Consider the following 20060-nt stretch of genomic DNA (forward strand, 5'->3'; position numbering starts at 1 on the left):
CTGTTACGAAACTTAATCACTCCAGCCAAACCAAAGGACAAGAATTTTAAGGAAATTGTTGTTACCCTACAGGAGCACTTAAACCCAACACCGCTGCTGATAGCGGAACGATTCAAATTCTTCAAGAGGAATCAACACAAGAATGAAAGTAACGCTGATTACCTCACCGAATTAAGAAAGCTATCAAAGCACTGCCAATTCGGGGCAGGACTAGCAGATTATCTTCGAGACAAATTCGTCTGCGGTCTCCTAAGTGAAGGAACACAGAAAAGGCTGCTTTCTGAAAAAGATTTAACACTGGACAAGGCTTTCAGTATGGCTGTATCATACGAAGCAGCCGCAGGAGGAGCTGCAGAGATACAACAAAAGGCACAGGGCTTCGGCACCCATGAAATGACACAGGGTTTCGAGAGATGTTATCGCTGCGGCAGATCCACCCATGACCAGAGGGACTGCTGGTTCAAGGACAAAGCGTGCAGGCAATGCAGAAAGACTGGACACATTGCATGGGTATGCCGATCTGAACAAAAAAAATCCACGGACAGGAAAAAAAAATCAATAAAGAAAAGTACAGAAAGGTACAAATGATGATGGACAGTAGCTCCGAAGACCAGAAGAGCGATAGCGACTCCGAAAACAAGAGACTAAGCTGTCTCAAATTACATAATGTAATTGCCAAAGAAGATTACCAGACCATTTGGGTTACCCTCACGATAGCAGGGTCCCCAGTTAAAATGGAGCTAGATACAGGATCAGCTCTGACCGTCATAAATCGACGGGATTACGAGCGGCTATTTCCGCATATACCTTTAAAAGACACATCCATTATCCTGAAAACATATACGGGGCAGAAAGTATAACCCAAAGCAAAAATAAGGGTGCCTGTTGTATACAACAGCAAGGAAATACAAAAGTTGTATTTATACGTTCTACAAGATGGTGGTCCACCGCTGTTGGGACGTGAATGGATCAGGAAAATACGTTTAGACTGGCACTCCATTCAGGCACTGACGGTGACCAGTAAGGAAAAAAATGATGATGACGTCATACCTGAACGATTAAAAGACATCTTGGCCAACGCCAAAGAAGTGTTTCAAGAGAAACTAGGAACCTTGAAAGGCATCACCGCCTCAATAAAAGTGGAAGATGCGGCAATTCCCAAGTTTTTTAAGGCAAGACCGGTGCCATACGCAATTCGCCAGCAGTCGAGGCAGAGCTGGAGAATTTGGAAAAGGCAGGCGTATTATCCAAAATAGATTGGAGCGAGTGGGCAACACCCATCGTCCCAGTCATGAAGAAAGTGTTGAATAATGATAAATCTGAAGAACAGAGAAAAATTCGCATCTGTGGAGACTTCAAGGTGACTGTAAACCCGATCCTTCACACGGTACAGTATCCTCTTCCGAGGATAGAAGATATTTTCGCCTCACTATCCGGAGGGAAACGTTTCACCAAAATTGACTTGGCACAGGCATATCTACAGATGGAGGTTGAAGAGGCCTCTAAAAAGTATCTCACGATAAATACACACAAAGGTCTGTGCCAGTACAATCGACTGGTTTTCGGAGTAGCATCCGCTCCAGCTATCTGGCAAAGAACTATGGAGCAAGTCCTCCAAGGGATTCCGGGGACTCAATGCTACCTAGACGACATCCTTGTAACAGGAGAATAACAGGAGAAAACGACAACGAGCACCGTGCCAATTTGGAGCAGGTGCTCACTAGTGCGAATTTTTCCATAATCAAATATCATATTGTGGCCACATAATTAATAAGGAAGGGTTGCATAAGTCACCTGAAAAAATTGAAGCGGTCATAAAAGCCCCAGGGCTAGAAATTCACTTTGGGCCCGCCAGCTGGCTAGCGCCCAGAAGTTAGCGCTGCGCGCGGAGCCAGTTGCGCCCGTCGGAAATTCAGTTTCTGCGCCCCAATCGGGGGCGGGCCGGCTGCGGTACTGCAGGCCTTCCTCCTTCTCTTAAGGGGGAGGTGCCTGCAACGGGGAGATCGCCGCTTGATAGTGCCGGGAAATGAACCCGGCACCACGGAGAAGTGCCGGGCTCCCGGAAAACAGCCGGCAATGCCGGGGGGGGGGGGTGGGTGGAGGAGGCCGGGGAAGGAGGTGCGGGCAGGTGGCCGCCGAAAAAGCGGCCGGCCGCACCTCCGCCTTAACTCGCCCCACTAAGGCTGCAGGACGGCCCCGTCTTCACATCGTTGTTTGCGGCCGCTACGGAAGAGGCGGCCGCAACTAAATATGGGGGTTGGGCCGGTAGCAGGGCGGAACCGGGGCACTGCGCACACCGATGACGTCATTGGTGTCGGCGCAGCGCTACCGGCTACCGCCGCCATTACCGCAGTGCTGAATATCAGCGCAAACTCCTCAAGTGGCGCAGAAGCCCTCTTTGGGCGGTAACTGGGCGCAAAGCCCACTGAATTTCTAGGCCCCAGCGCCTGAAAATGTTTCACAATTAAGGTCGTTCCTGGGATTAATAAATTACTATCATAAATTTTTACCGAACTTATCAACTCTTCTGCACCCTCTTAATGAACTGCTACAAACAGGAGTAATTTGGAAATGGAGCAAAGACTGTAAACGTGCCTTCCATAAATGCAAAGACTTAATCACGTCCAAAGAAGTTTTGGCTCATTACAACCCATCACTGCCAATCAGACTGGTGTGCGATGCATCCCCTTACGGCGTAGGAGCAGTATTATCGCATAAATTCCCTGATGGCTTGGAACAGCCGATAGCTTTTGCGTCACGCTCATTGAACTCAGCTGAGCGTAACTATGCCCAAATCGACAGGGAAGCACTCAGCCTGGTGTGGGGAGTGAAGAAATTCAACCATTACCTACACGGACAAAAATTTACCTTGTTGACTGACCATCAACCCCTCATCTCCCTGGCAAAGGGTAAACATCGACTTTGCTGGTCCATTTATGGACTCAATGTTCTTAATCGCGGTTGATGCACACTCCAAGTGGCCGCAGGTAATAAAGATGTCCTCCACCACCACGGAAAAAACCATCACAGTATTAAGGACCATATTTGCCAGGAATGGGCTGCCTGAACAGATCTGTTCTGATAATGAACTGCAATTTGTGTCCGAAGAATTCAGGAAGTTCTTAAAAAACAATGGGGTTAAGCACTACACGTCCGCCCCATACCATCCTGCCACCAATGGATTGGCTGAAAGGTTTGTCCAGACCTTCAAGAAGGCCATAAAGGCCATGGGTAATGAAGACATAAAACTTCAGCACAAGGTGGATAACTTCTTATTTGCATACAGGAATGCAACACATATGGTTACAAACCTGATGTGCCTTCAATAACCACAAAACTAGAAGTTATAGACTTTAACAAGTTGGCTTTTAATCACTAAGATCAGAGCTAACATCTCAACACACCAACTGGCTCACAGGAATGAGTCATACAGATCCTGGGATCTTTAAGTAAGAGAAGTCAGGGGCGGAGCCAAGAGCCAAGACCTGGAACATTCCAGGTTAGTCAGGGAAGAGGAAGTGAAACTATACACCGTGTGGGGGAGGGTAATATACATGAGTGCAAAACGAATACAGGCAAGACAAACAGATGTCATTACATTCACCCCTTCTTTAGATTTAGTCCATCGGGGTGATGTTTCTTAAAAGTTGGTATAAGTGAGTCTGTCAGGAGGTTTTGCGGTTCTCAGTGATCGGCGCAAAGCCGGTTGGGGTGCCTCTAGGGGAGTGGATTCTGGTTCCTCCGCTGTCCGAGCCTCCGCAGTGTCTTCCAGGTTATCTGCAGTGTCCTCCAGGTTACGGTTGGGTATTGATACCTATGGGCGTCCTGTCTCTTTTTGGTGTAGGTCTTCCTCGGGTAGTCTCTCATCGTTCTCTCCGCTCCCCGAGGGAGCGAGGTCTTTTATGGAAAGTGTCCTCTCGCCCGTCAGAGTATTCAACATAGGCGTACTGAGGGTTTGCATGGAGGAGCTGTACCTTTTCCACAAGGGGGTCCGTTTTATGGCCTCTCATGTGCTTCTGCAATAGTACTGTCCCCAGAGACGTCAGCCACGCGGGTAGAGATATGCCCGAGGTGGATTTCCGGGGGAAAACGAACATCTTTTCGTGAGGGGTAGCATTAGTGGCTGTACATAACAGAGACCTTATGGAGTGGAGCACGTCTGGGAGGACTTCCTGCCAGCGGGAGGTCGGAAGGCCTTTTGACTTTAAGGCTAACGTGACAGCCTTCCAAACAGTAGCATTCTCCCTTTCCGCTTGCCCATTACCCCGGGGGTTGCAGCTAGTGGTTCTGCTAGTGGCTATCCCCTTTGAGAGCAAGAACTGGCGCAGTTCATCACTCATAAATGACGTCCCCCTATCGCTGTGTATGTAGTTCGGCATGCCAAACATGCAGAATAGATTACAGAGACACTTGATGACCGTGGCACTGGTCATGTCTGGGCAGGGAATGGCGAAGGGGAAGCAGGAATATTCATCGATGATATTGAGGAAGTATACTTACGGTCGGCAGAGGGAAAGGGTCCCTTGAAGTCCAGACTTAGGCACTCGAATGGCCGTGTGGCTTTGATAAGGTGTGCACGGTCAGGCCTGTAGAAACGAGGCTTGCATTCCGCACAGGTGCGGCAGGCTCTGGTCATTGCCCTGACCTCCTCGATGGAGTGGGGCAGATTGCGGGACTTTATAAAATGGTATAGTCGGGTGACCCCTGGGTGACAGAGGTCATTGTGGAGACCCTGTAATTTGTCCGTATGAATGCTGGCACACATTCCCCGCGATAGGGTGTCTGGGGGTTCATTAAGGGCTCCCGGCCTGTACATAATATCATAGTCGAACGTGGATAGTTCGATCCTCCACCTGAGTATTTTGTCATTCTTGATTTTCCCCCTTTGTTTGTTATTAAACATGAAAGCCACCGACCGCTGGTCGGTGAGCAGGGTGAAACATTTGCCGGCCAGGTAGTGTCTCCAGTGCCGCACTGCCTCCACTATAGCCCGTGCCTCCTTCTCGACAGAAGAGTGCCTGATTTCAGGTCCCTGAAGGGTTCGGGAGAAGAAGGCCACAGGTCTCCCAGCCTGATTGAGGGTCACAGCTAAGGCAAAGTCTGACGCATCGCTTTCAACTTGAAAGGGAATGCTTTCGTCCACTGCACACAGTGCAGCCCTTTCAATGTCCTGTTTGATACTGGTGAAAGCCTCCCGAGCTTCAGCTGGTAGTGGGAAGGACGTCAATTTAATGAGGGGTCGGGCCTTATCAGAGTAATTGGGCACCCATTGGGCATAATACAAAAAAAATCCCAGGCACCTTTTTAAAGCTTTGGGATTGTGTGGCAGGGGCAGTTCTGTTCGGGGGCGTAATCGGTCAGGGCCTGGTCCAATTACCCCATCTTCCACCACACAACTGTGGGAGGAAACCGGAGCACCCGGAGGAAACCCACGCAAGCACGGTGGCATAGTGGTTAGCACTGTTGCCTCACAGCGCCAGGGACCCGGGTTCGAATCCGGCCTCGGGTGACTGTCTGTGTGGAGTTTGCACATTCTCCCCGTGTTTGCGTGGGTTTCCTCCGGGTGCTCCGGTTTCCTCCCACAGTCCAAAGATGTGCGGGTTAGGTTGATTGGCTATGATAAATTGACCCTTAGTGTTAGGGGGATTAAATACGTGGGGTTACGGGGATAGGGTGGGATATGTGTTGATGTAGGGGTTACGGGGATCGGGTGGGATATGTGTCGGTGCAGGCTCGATGGGCCGAAATGGCCTCTATCTGCACTGTGGGGTTTCTGTGATTCTGTGATACAGAGACGGGTTGTGTTGAAGACACATTTGTCTTCGTTGTAGGTTAGATTCAGCTTTAGGGCAGTTTTTAAAAATCTCGCAAGATTTAGATCGTGGTCTTGCTGGTTGTGCCCGCAGATAGTGACATTGTCCAGATAGGGGTAGGTAGCTTGTAGTTTATTCTCGTCAACCATGCGGTCCATCTCACGTTGGAAGACCGAGACCCCATTTGTTACCCCGAAGGGCACTCTGAGAAAATGGTAGAGGCGTCCGTTCACCTCAAAGGCGGTGTATGGGCGGTCCTCCATTCTAATGGGGAGCTGGTGATACGCGGATTCGAGGTCGATAGTCGAGAAGACTCGGTATTGCGCAATCTGGTTGACCATTTCTGGTATGCGGGGTAAAGGGTAGGTGTCCAGCTGGGTATAAATATTAACAGTCTGGCTGTAGTCAATTACCATCCGTTTCTTTTCGCTATTTTTAACTATGACTACTTGGGCACGCCACGGACTGGTACTGCATTCAATAATGCCTTCCCGCAGGAGTCTGTCCACTTCCGCCTTGATAAAGTGTCTGTCTTCCAGACTGTACCGTCTACTTTTGGTCACTATGGGCCTACAGTTCGGAGCGACATTAGCGAATAAAGAGGGCGGGCTGATTTTTAAGGTTGATAGGCCACAGACTGTGAGTGGCGGCTGGGACCCGCCATATGCTAGCGTGACACTTTCGTGGTGGCACTGGAAGTCCAGGCCCAAGATTACATTAACACAGAGTTCTGGCATCACGTGGCGTTTAAAATCCTTGTAGTCCGTGCCTTTTACAGTCAGTGTTACCACACAGTAGCCCAAAATGTCCGAAGTGTGGGGCTTAGCAGCCATAGCAATTCTGCTCCGTGTAGGGGTTACCGTTAATGAGTGCCGCCGTACCAGGCTAGGGTGGATAAAACTCTCGGTACTCCCACAGTCAATTAAACATTTCGTTAAATTCCCGTTTACCTGTATGTCCATCATAGATTTTGTCAACGGGTGTGGCCTGGATTGATCCACCGTGATCGAAGCCACTGTTGGGCCCTGGGCGGCCGTTGAGTCGGGAAAAGATGGCGGATCCCAAGATGGCGGCCCGCACGGCACGCATGAGGCGGTGATGGAGTTGGAAATCGGATTCCCCCTGCAGACTTTGCTAAAATGCCCTTTTCTTACATTTGAAGCATGTAGCGTCCTTCACTGGGCATAGTTGTCTGGGGTGCTTGGCCTGGCCGCAGAAGTAGCATTTTGGGCCTCGAGACATTGCCGCTGTAGTAGGACTCCTGGGTGAACTTCTGTGTGGGGACTCCGGTGGTGTAGTGCTGGTCTGAGACCTGGATGGGGAAGATAGCTGATTCCAAGATGGCGGCCCGCTCGGCGCGCACGAGGCGGTGAGGGCCGCATGGCCGGAAGAATAAGAGTCAGAGTTTTTCTGGGCCACGTCCAGCGATCGCGCAGTGGCCACTGCCTTTTTTAAGTCCAGGACCTCCTTCTCCAGCAGTCTCTGCCGGATATAATTCGATTTAAGGCCTGTGATGAAGGAATCGCGGACCAATTCGTCAGAGTACACGTTGGCCGTCACGGCCTTGCAGTTACAGTCCTGGACCAAGTCCTTTAGGCTCTGTAAGAAATCGTCCATTGATTCCTCAGGTCGCTGCCTGCGTGTAGCCAGCAGATGTCTGGCGTACACTTCGTTTACTGGCCTCTGGTATTGGGCCTTCAGGATAGTGATGGCCTCCGTGTAAGAGGTGGCGTCCCGGATGAACGAATAAATCCGATGATTAACGCGAGTAGTCAGTAGACTGTTTATCTACCTCGCTAGCGGATGAGGCCCTCGCGAAGAGTTCGAAGCATTTGAGCCAGTGTCCAAATTGATTTGATGCTTCAGCAGAATGTGGATCCAAGTCCAGACGCTCTGGTTTTAGGAGTCGATCCATCCTAGTATTCTTTAGTGATTAAAATTGATGTGCCTTCAATAACCACAAAACTAGGAGTTATAGACTTTAACAAGTTGGCTTTTAATCACTAAGATCAGAGCTAACATCTCAACACACTGACTGGCTCACAGGAATGAGTCATACAGATCCTGGGATCTTTAAGTAAGAGAAGTCAGGGGCGGAGCCAAGAGCCACGACCTGGAACATTCCAGGTTAGTCAGGGAAGAGGAAGTGAAACTATACACTGTGTGGGGGAGGGTAATATACATGAGTGCAAAACGAATACAGGCAAGACAAACAGATTTCATTACAAAACCAAACTCCCGCCATGATGTTCTTCAATAGAAGCCTAAGATGCCGGCTGGATTTGATCAAGCTAAACATCAGAAGGGACGTGGAGAACCGGCAATTTCAAGGCATGAACGAAAGGCCAACTAGAACCTTCCAGATAGGTGAACAAGTTTTGGCCCGGGACTACCGTACCGAGAAATGGCAGCCTGGAACTATCTGCACACGACTAGGACCGCTGATGTATACCGTGGACATCGGAGAAAGCATAATAAGGCGCCATGCTGACCAAATCATAGAGTCATCCGAAAACGGACAACCTACACCACAACTCTATACGCCTAATGATGAAGTAGAGATACCCATATCTACCTCCGATCCGGTGATACTGGAACCCGATGAACCCGACACTGGCATTCAAGCCGAATCAGCCTTGCCAAAATAACCTACTACACCACCAGAAACTACTACACCACCGAGTCAGGAAGCCTCCAGAGAGACTGACTTATAATTAATTAACTGCAGCAATGTGTAGATTATTTTTCTTGTAACATGTAATTAATGATTACTTAAAATATTATGTACTGGTTGGCTAAAAGGGGAGGAATTGTAGTGTATGTGCCTTTAAGAGCCCCCTGTGTACTGTAATGCCGGTAATGGCCACTCGGGCTATATAAGCCTGTATATTGTGTTGTATCAGTTAGTTCCCCTCCAGACTTTGTTCAGTAAACACCTGTGAAACGAACTCCTGTCTTCAGTGTCTCTATTAACACACGGATACAACACCTTCTTCAAGAGGATACTACAAGCAAGTTGGAAGTATCCAAGGGAGGAATGTAGGGGTCGCAAAATCCCCATAGCCCCCGAAGATCGGGAAATATTAATCCACATCGTGGACAAAGACGTGTGTGATTTAAATTGTCTCTGAGTTGGACAATGTTTTAAAACATACCCAGAACCTCAAAAGGCTGCGTTAAAAAGCTCGTAAGCTAGGCAGCACTTGGACACTGGAATCAAAGAACTTTGTGAAAATCGCCCAGGGATAAAAATGGCCGTCAGGCCACATGGCCGAAGACAAAGGACTTGGAAAACAGCTTGTGTGTTGCGTCTGTGAAGGAAGGTTCAATGGCAGTCAAATCTGTCAATCAACGGGGAGTTTCCCCTACCCTGCAGCAGGAGAATCGATGCCTGTTTACAGAACGTTCTACAATGTTGACTCTAAGATCAAGTGCTTGAAACTGCCAGCATGAACAAAGGGACTTTGTTTGCTAAGCATTCAAGACTGTCAATCAATTGTGGTTCCAGATGACCACAGGACAATGCTTTGTTTACAAAGCAATTGAATGCTATTAGCATTTGTTTGTATATCAAGTGGACAGTTTGGATCTCTTTTGTTTTATCCCAGAAACATCAGATCTGGGCGGGCCCCAAAAAAAGGGGTATAAGAGATAGCTTCCCAGAAGCATCTCTCTCTCTTCTCTTTTACTCTTTGGACTGCAGGTGAGCAGGGCTTCTGACCCACTAGCAAGACAATCTAGTGAGAAGTAAAGGGGTGGTAATTTAAGGGAACTGTTGCTAAGATTGTAAAATTAACATTGTAGCCATTTATCCCTCGTTTTTGCCATCTGCCTTCCCCGTTAAGCAATTTTACCGTGATTACTTTGATCGTGTGGTGTAGTTTCTTTAGTTTTAATAAAATTTGACTTTCTTGCATCCAGACCATTTGTCCGTTTTAATATATCATTAATTATAAGTTCCTCCAGTCAGAACTGGAAGGAGGGTTTAGCGATTCGAAACCGCTGATTGGAATTGGTCACAGTGCAGTGGCAAGACTGCCCGACCAGGTAAATTACCGTAAACCAGATAAAGGATGCCCCCCTACACCTGCCTGAGTTGCGGTCCACACTCCTGTCCCTGACAACTAACCAGACCTGTACCACTACCTAACCTAAGGGGTGTGCCTGCCTCCTGGATCAAAGTGTCCAGGTAACTCTCCCCATCTCTGATACCCCGCAATGTCTACAGCTCCGACTCCAGCTCAACAACTCTGAGCTGGAGTTCCTCTTGATGCAAGCACTTGCTGCAAACGTGGTTGTCTGGGATCAAAATGCTCTCCACAAACACCCACATGCTGCAGTTGCGGCACACCACCTGCACTGCCATCCCTATATGACCTTGTTTTATTTAATTACATTTGTAATTAGGTAACATAGTTTACAGTGTCGTTTCTTGACTACTTACTTGATCTTGATTAAGTTAAGGGCACTGACATTAATGATCTGTCTGCAACACAAAGCACTGCAAGTAGTGTCGGCAAAAAGCAGCAACTCTCTCCCCGTCTCCGAATTCCAAATAAAGCACTGTGATCATGTCCACTCCGTTTAATCCCGCTCTGTGCAGACTGCTCACAGAACTGACATTAACACTCCGATTTGCCACCTTATTTTCTTGTAAAAAAGTGACATGGAGACGTGATGCAAGTGATTTTAATGAAAGACTATTTACACGTGGCACTGGGCCTCGGTCAGTGAAGGTGGCACTTGGGGCTGTGGTGATCCAGCAGGAGTCCTGGTTCCTCGACTGCGTCACAGCCCTTGAATTGGAGACAAATGTCCGAGTCTCAGGGAAAGCGACTCACTCCTCACACTCCCTCTGTCCCCTCATCTGTGAAAATATCAAAGTGGCAACTATAAACATCAAGATGCTCAGCAACTGGTCACTGACTTCCACACCGAGACACGGACACGCACTCGTCCCGAGACACGGACACGCACCAAGACACGGACACTCACCAAGACACGGAAACGCACTCGCACCAAGACACGGACGCGCACTGGCACCAGGACACACATTCTCACCGGGACACGGACACGCACTCTCACCGGGACACAGACACGCACTCACACCGGGACACGGACATGCACTCGCACCGAGACATGGACACGTACTCGCACTGAGACACGGACACGCACCGAGGCACGGACATGCACTCGCACCGAGACACGGACACGCACCGAGACACGGACACACACTCGCACCAAGTCAAGGACACGCACCGAGACATGGACACGCACTAGCACCGAGACATGGACACGCACCAACACACACTCGCACCAAGACACGGACACGCACCGAGACAGAAGGCAGTAGAGGCCAATTCATTAAATATATTCAAGAAGGAGTTGGATATATTTCTTAAGGCTAAAGGGATCAAGTGGTATGGGGAGAAAGCAGGGACAGGGCACTGAATTTGGATGATCAGCCATGATCGCATTGAATGGCGGAGCAGGCTCGAGGGGCCGAATGGTCTACTACTGCTCCTATCTTCTATGTTTCTATGTTTCTATGAGACACGGACATGCACTCGCACCGAGACACGGACACTCACTCGCACCGAGACACGGGCAATAATCTCACCGAGACACAGACACGCACTCGCACCGAGACACGGACACACACTGAGACACGGACACGCACTCCCACCGAGACGCGGACACGCAGTCGCACCAAGATACGGACACGCACTCGCACCGAGACACGGACTCTCACCAGGACACGGACACGCACTGAGACACGGACACGCAGTCCCACCGAGACGCGGACACGCAGTCGCACCGAGATACGGACACGCACTCGCACCGAGACACGGACACGCACCGAGACACTGACACGCACTCGCACCGAGACACAGACACGCACCGAGACACGGACATGCACTCTCACCTGGACACGGACACACACTCGCACTGAGACACAGACATGCACTCGCACCAAGAATCAGACACGCACCGAGGCATGGACTCGCACCGAGACACGGACACACACTCGCACCGAGACACGGACAAGCAGCAAGACACGGACACTCACCGAGACACGGACATGCACTCTTACCGAGACACAGAAACGCACTTGCACCAAGGCACGGACACGGACCGAGACACGGACACGCACCGAGAAACAGGCACGCACTCGCACCGAGACGCGGTCATGCACGCAAACCGAGACACGGACACGCACTCTCACTGGGACACGGACACGCACTGGGACATAGACATGCAACGAGACACGGACACGCAGTCGCACCGAGACACATACACGCACTCGCACCAAGACATGGACACGCACCGAGACACGGGCCCGCACTCGCACCGAGACACGGGCCCGCACTCGCACCGAGACACGGGCCTGCACTCGCACCGGGACACGGGCACGCATTCGCACCGAGACACGGGCACGCACTCGCACCGAGACACGGGCACCCACTCGCACTGAGACACGGGCACGCACTCGCACCGAGACACGGGCACGCACTCGCACCGAGACACGGGCACGCACTCGCACTGAGACACGGGCACGCACCGAGACACGGGCACGCACTCGCACCGAGACACGGGCACCCACTCGCACCGAGACACGGGCACGCACTCGCACCGAGACACGGGCACGCACTCGCACCGAGACACGGACACGCAGTCGCAGCGAGACATGGACACACACTCGCAGCGAGACACGGACACGCACCGAGACACGGACACGCACTCTCGCCGAGACACGGACACGCAACGAGACACGGACACTCACTCGCACCAAGACACAGACACGGACACGCACACGCACCGACACATGGACAAGCACCAAGACACGAACAAGCACCGAGTCACGGACATGCACCGAGACACGGACAAGCACCGAGACACGGACACACACTCGCACCGAGACATGGACACACACTCGCACCTAGGCATGGACACGCAACGAGACACGGACACATACTCGCACTGAGACACGGACACGCACCAAGACACGGACACGGACCGAGACACGGACACGCACTTGCACCAAGACACGGACACGCACCGAGACACAGACACGCACTCGCACCCAGACACGGGCACTCACTCTCACCGAGACCCGGCACGCACTCGCACCGAGACACGGACACGCACCGAGACACGGACTCGCACCCAGACACGGACACGCACTCGCACTGAGACACGGACACGCACTCGCACTGAGACACAGACACGCACTCGCACCAAGACACGGACACGCACTCGCACTGAGACACGGACACGCCCTCGCACCAAGACACGGACACGCCCTCGCACCAAGACACGGACACGCAATCGCACCGAGACACGGACATGCACCAAGACACGGACACGCACTCGCACCGAGACACGGACACGCACCGAGACATGGACTCGCACCCAGATACGGACACGCACTTGCACTGAGACACGGACTCACACCGAGACACGGACACGCACACGCACTCGCACCAAGACACGGGCACGCACCGAGACACGGGCATGCACTCGCACCGAGACACGGGCATGCACTCGCACCGAGACACGGGCCTGCACTCGCACCGGGACACGGGCACGCATTCGCACCGAGACACGGGCACGCACTCGCACCGAGACACGGGCACCCACTCGCACTGAGACACGGGCACGCACTCGCACCGAGACACGGGCACGCACTCGCACCGAGACACGGGCACGCACTCGCACTGAGACACGGGCACGCACCGAGACACGGGCACGCACTCGCACCGAGACACGGGCACCCACTCGCACCGAGACACGGGCACGCACTCGCACCGAGACACGGGCACGCACTCGCACCGAGACACGGACACGCAGTCGCAGCGAGACATGGACACACACTCGCAGCGAGACACGGACACGCACCGAGACACGGACACGCACTCTCGCCGAGACACGGACACGCAACGAGACACGGACACTCACTCGCACCAAGACACAGACACGGACACGCACACGCACCGACACATGGACAAGCACCAAGACACGAACAAGCACCGAGTCACGGACATGCACCGAGACACGGACAAGCACCGAGACACGGACACACACTCGCACCGAGACATGGACACACACTCGCACCTAGGCATGGACACGCAACGAGACACGGACACATACTCGCACTGAGACACGGACACGCACCAAGACACGGACACGGACCGAGACACGGACACGCACTTGCACCAAGACACGGACACGCACCGAGACACAGACACGCACTCGCACCCAGACACGGGCACTCACTCTCACCGAGACCCGGCACGCACTCGCACCGAGACACGGACACGCACCGAGACACGGACTCGCACCCAGACACGGACACGCACTCGCACTGAGACACGGACACGCACTCGCACTGAGACACAGACACGCACTCGCACCAAGACACGGACACGCACTCGCACTGAGACACGGACACGCCCTCGCACCAAGACACGGACACGCCCTCGCACCAAGACACGGACACGCAATCGCACCGAGACACGGACATGCACCAAGACATGGACACGCACTCGCACCGAGACACGGACACGCACCGAGACATGGACTCGCACCCAGATACGGACACGCACTTGCACTGAGACACGGACTCACACCGAGACACGGACACGCACACGCACTCGCACCAAGACACGGGCACGCACCGAGACACGGGCATGCACTCGCACCGAGACACGGGCATGCACTCGCACCGAGACACGGGCACCCACTCGCACCGAGACACGGGCACGCACTCGCACCGATACACGGACACGCACTCGCACCGAGACACGGACACGCACTCGCAGCGAGACACGGACACGCACTCGCAGCGAGACACGGACACGCACCAAGACACGGGCACGCACCGAGACACGGGCATGCACTCGCACCGAGACACGGGCACCCACTCGCACCGAGACACGGGCACGCACTCGCACCGATACACGGACACGCACTCGCACCGAGACACGGACACGCACTCGCAGCGAGACACGGACACGCACTCGCAGCGAGACACGGACACGCACCGAGACACGGACACGCACTCTCGCCGAGACACGGACATGCAATGAGACACGGACACTCACTCGCACCAAGACACAGACACGGACACGCACACGCACCGACACATGGACAAGCACCAAGACACGAACAAGCACCGAGTCATGGACATGCACCGAGACACGGGCAAGCACCGAGACACGGACACACACTTGCACCTAGGCATGGACATGCAACGAGACACGGACACATACTCGCACTGAGACACGGACACGGACCGAGACACGGACACGCACTTGCACCAAGACACGGGCAATCACTCTCACCGAGACCCGGCACGCACTCGCACCGAGACACGGGCACGCACCGAGACACGGACTCGCACCCAGACACGGACATGCACTCGCACTGAGACACGGACACGCACTCGCACTGAGACATGGGCACGCAGTCGCACCGAGACACGGACCGAGACACGGACTCGCACCCAGACACGGACATGCACTCGCACTGAGACACGGACACGCACTCGCAGCGAGACACGGACACGCACTGAGACACGGACTCGCACCCAGATACGGACACGCACTCGCACTGAGACACGGACACGCACTCGCAGCGAGACACGGACACGCACTGAGACACGGACACGCAATCGCACCGAGACACGGACACGCACTCGCACCGAGACACGGACACGCACCGAGACACGGACTCGCACCCAGATACGGACACGCACTGAGACACGGACACGCACTCACACCGAGACACGGGCATGCACTCGCACCGAGACACGGACACGCACTCGCAGTGAGACACGGACACGCACTCGCACCGAGACACGGACACACACTCGCACCGAGACACGGACACGCAATGAGACATGGACACGCACCAAGACACAGACACAGACACAGACACGGACACGCACCGACACATGGACAAGCACCGAGACACGAACAAGCACCGAGACACGAACAAGCACCGAGTCACGGACAAGCACCGAGTCACGGACAAGCACCGAGGCACGGACAAGCACCGAGGCACGGACAAGCACCGAGGCACGGACAAGCACCGAGGCACGGACACACACTCACACCGAGACATGGACACACACTCGCACCGAGACACGGACACGCACCGAGACACGGACACACACTCGCACCTAGGCACGGACACGCAACGAGACACGGACACATGCTTGCACTGAGACACGGACACGCACTCGCACCAAGACACGGACACGGACCGAGACACGGACATGCACTTGCACCAAGACACGGACACGCACCGAGACACAGACACAAAATCGCACCGAGACACGGACACTCACTCTCACGGAGACCCGGGCACGCACTCGCACCGAGACACGGACACGCACTGAGACACGGACACGCACCGAGACACGGACACGCACCGAGACACGGACACGCACTCGCACCGAGACATGGACACGCACTCGCCCCGAGACACGGACACGCACCGAGAGAAGGGCACGCACTCACACCGAGACACGGACACGCACTCGCACCAAGACACGGACACGCACTCGCACCGAGACATGGACACGCACTCGCACCAAGACATGGACTCGCACCGAGACACGGACACACACTCGCACCGAGACACGGACAAGCACCAAGACACGGACACTCACCGAGACACGGACACGCACCGAGACACGGACATGCACTCTCACCGAGACACAGAAACGCACTCGCACCAAGACACGGACACGGACCGAGACACGCACCGAGAGACGGGCACGCACTCGCACCGAGAGGCGGGCACGCACTCTCACCAGGACGCGGGCACCCACGCACACCGGGACGCGGGCACCCACGCGCACCGGGACGCGGGCACGCACTCGCACCGGGACGCGGGCACGCACTCGCACCGGGACGCGGGCACGCACTCGCACCGGGACGCGGGCACGCACTCGCACCAGGACGCGGGCACGCACTCGCACCGGGACGCGGGCACGCACTCGCACCAGGACGCGGGCACGCACTCGCACCGGGACGCGGGCACGCACTCGCACCGGGACGCGGGCAGGCACTCGCACCGGGACACGCACTCGCACCGAGACACGGGCACGCACTCGCACCGAGACACGGACAAGCACCAAGACACGGACACTCACCGAGACACGGACACGCACCGAGACACAGACATGCACTCTCACCGAGACACAGAAACGCACTCGCACCAAGACACGGACACGGACCGAGACACGCACCGAGAGACGGGCACCCACGCACACCGGGACGCGGGCACGCACTCTCACCGGGACGCGGGCACGCACTCGCACCGGGACGCGGGCACGCACTCGCACTGGGACGCGGGCACGCACTCGCACCGGGACGCGGGCACGCACTCGCACCGGGACGCGGGCACGCACTCACACCGGGACGCGGGCACGCACTCGCACCGGGACGCGGGCACGCACTCGCACCGGGACGCAGGCAGGCACTCGCACCGGGACACGCACTCGCACTGAGACACGGGCACGCACTCGCACCGAGACACGGGCACGCACTCGCTCCGAGACACGGGCATGCACTTGCTCCGAGACACGGGCACGCACTCGCTCCGAGACACGGGCACGCACTCGCTCCGAGACACGGGCACGCACTCGCACCGAGAGACGGACACGCACTCGCACCGAGAGACGGACACGCACTCGCACCGAGAGACGGACACGCACTCGCACTGAGAGACGGACACGCACTCGCACCGAGGCATGGACACGCACCAAGACACGGACACGCACTCGCACCGAGGCACGGACACGCACCGAGACATGGACACGCACTCGCACCGAGGCACGGACATGCACTCGCACCGAGGCAAGGACATGCACTCGCACCTAGACACGGACACGCACCCGCACCGAGACAGGGACACGCACTCACACCAAGACACGGACACGCACTGAGACACGGACACACACTCGCACCGAGACACGGGCATGCACCGAGACACGGACTCACACTGAGACACGCACCGAGACACGGACATGCACCGAGACATGGACACGCACCGAGACATGGACATGCACCGAGACATGGACACGCACCAAGACATGGACACGCACTCGCACCGAGATACGGACATGCACTCGCACCAAGACACGGACATGCACCGACACAGGAGCACGCACCGACACACGGACACGCACCGAGACACGGACACGCACCGAGGCACGGACACACACTCGCACCGAGACATGGACATGCACCGAGACACGGACACACACTCTCACCGAGACACGGAGACGCACTCTCACCGAGACACGGACACGCACTCTCACCGAGACACGGACACGCACTCTCACCGAGACATGGACACGAACACACCGAGACACGGACATGCACTTGCACCGAGAGACGGACACGCACAGAGACACGGACATGCACTCGCACCGAGACATGGACACGAACACACCGAGACACGGACATGCACTCGCACCGAGAGACGGACACGCACAGAGACACGGACATGCACTCGCATCGAGACACGGACTCGCACTGAGACACGGACACGCACCGAGGCATGGTCACGCACTTGCACCGAGACACGGACATGCACTAGGACACGGACACGCACCAGGACACGGACTCACACCGGGACACGGACACGCACAAGAACATGGACACGCATTCGCACCGAGACACGGACACGCACTCTCACCGAGACACGGGCACACACTCGCACCGAGACATGGACACACACTCGCACCGACACATACACACACTGTCACGGACACACATCAAGGCACTGACACACACATTGAGGCATTGGTAAGCTGCCGCAGTACTCACTTGTTGAACGTAGAAGCGTTGGATGCTGCTGTGCCGTTCTGTTTCCCTGCTCTGCGTGGCTTGTTGCGAGTCCGCACTGTGAGGAGGGGAGAGAAGGTGTTTAACGAGGGGCAGTGACAGAAGTCTAGACAGAAGATAAATCTCAGCAGTATAAATAAGGGAGGTTGGAGTGCAGTTTGTTACGGAGTGCAGCTTGGCAGAGAGTGACCAACTGGGAGTTCGGTAAGTGTGGGAGTGAATCTTAAGGATAATCTCTTTTTGGTAAAATCTAGTCTTGTGTGCTTGCAATTAGCGCTTAAATTAAATTTACTGGTTTAAGTTTTAAGTTTCTTCCAGGCTTGGGCAGGGCTAAGCATGCTCTGCACTGGAGAGTGGGTGGGGCTAGTTAGTTAATTAACTGGTCTAATCTGCTTCTGCAATTGCTAGAGAGCTGACTCATAAATCTCAGCAGTATAAATAAGGGAGGTCGGAGTGCAGTTTGTCATGGAGTGAAGTTTGTCATGGAGTGAACAACTGGGAGTTCGGTGAAGTGGGGGGAAAGGAGGTGCTTGCTTTTCCTAACTTCTCCCACAGAGCGGCAGCGGTGGCAGGCCTGAACGGGAGCAGACTGAGACCCGAGAGCGGGGATAAAAGCATCAGCAGACCTGCATCAACAAGAGAAAATGGCAGTGTGATGTCACAGATAAGGCACGTAAGTGATTGGTAGTGACTGTGGGCTAAGTTTTAAGATAACATATAACTACATTTTAAAAACTAAACTTTATTTAATTTAATAAACTAAATGAGGTAAATAATTTGATTAACACTAAACTAATTAATAAAATAATGGGAGAACAGGAGATGTGTTGCTGCTGCAATATATGGGAGCTTGTGGACATTTTTGTCCAGGGCGACTACATCTGCAGTAAGTGTCTGCGGCTCGAGGAACTTCGGCTTCGAGTTGAGGAGCTAGAGTCCGAGCTGCAGACATTGCGAGACATCAGGGAGTGAGAAAGTTACCTGGACCTTTTGCTCCAGGAGGCAGCCTCACCCTTTAGATTAAATATTTTAGAATTGACACGTGGTCAGGGACAGGAGGGTGTGACTGCGAGTGAGGCAGGTACGGGGATCCAGGAGGTAGTATTGCAGGAGCCTCAGTCCCTGCACTTGTCCAATAGATTTGAGGTTCTTGTAACCCTTGTGGACAAGTGCAGGGACTGTGGGGAGGATGAGCAAACTGACCATGCGCCATGGTACAGGAAGCCATTCAAGTGGCCGGGGGGGGGGGGTGGGGGTGGGAGTAAAAATGAAGGTGGTTGTAATAGGTGACCGTAAAGTTAGGGGGATAGACACTGTTCTCTGCAGCCAGGAGCATAAGTCCCGAAGGCTATGTTGCCTACCTGGTGCCAGGGTAAAGGACATCTCC

The 20060-nt window shown here is 54.3% G+C and overlaps 1 protein-coding gene across 2 annotated transcripts in view; it reads right to left on the reverse strand.

Annotated features, from left to right (window-relative positions):
* Positions 1-10486: 10486 nt before the first annotated feature.
* uimc1 (ubiquitin interaction motif containing 1) overlaps positions 10487-20060 on the reverse strand; it is a 61904-nt gene continuing 52330 nt past the window's right edge. For both annotated transcript variants that reach the window (XM_085995055.1, XM_085995054.1), the window contains 2 exons: positions 18656-18731; positions 10487-10680 (listed from right to left, as the gene is read on the reverse strand). In XM_085995055.1, the coding sequence (XP_085851181.1) occupies positions 10677-10680; positions 18656-18731 (80 nt within the window). In that variant the 3' untranslated portion in view covers positions 10487-10676. The remainder of the gene's footprint in view (positions 10681-18655; positions 18732-20060) is intronic.

This window comes from Somniosus microcephalus, chromosome 8, assembly GCF_052327205.1.
Source record: "Somniosus microcephalus isolate GS21.2 chromosome 8, FLI_Smic_1.0, whole genome shotgun sequence".
Taxonomy (NCBI): Eukaryota; Metazoa; Chordata; class Chondrichthyes; order Squaliformes; family Somniosidae; genus Somniosus; species Somniosus microcephalus.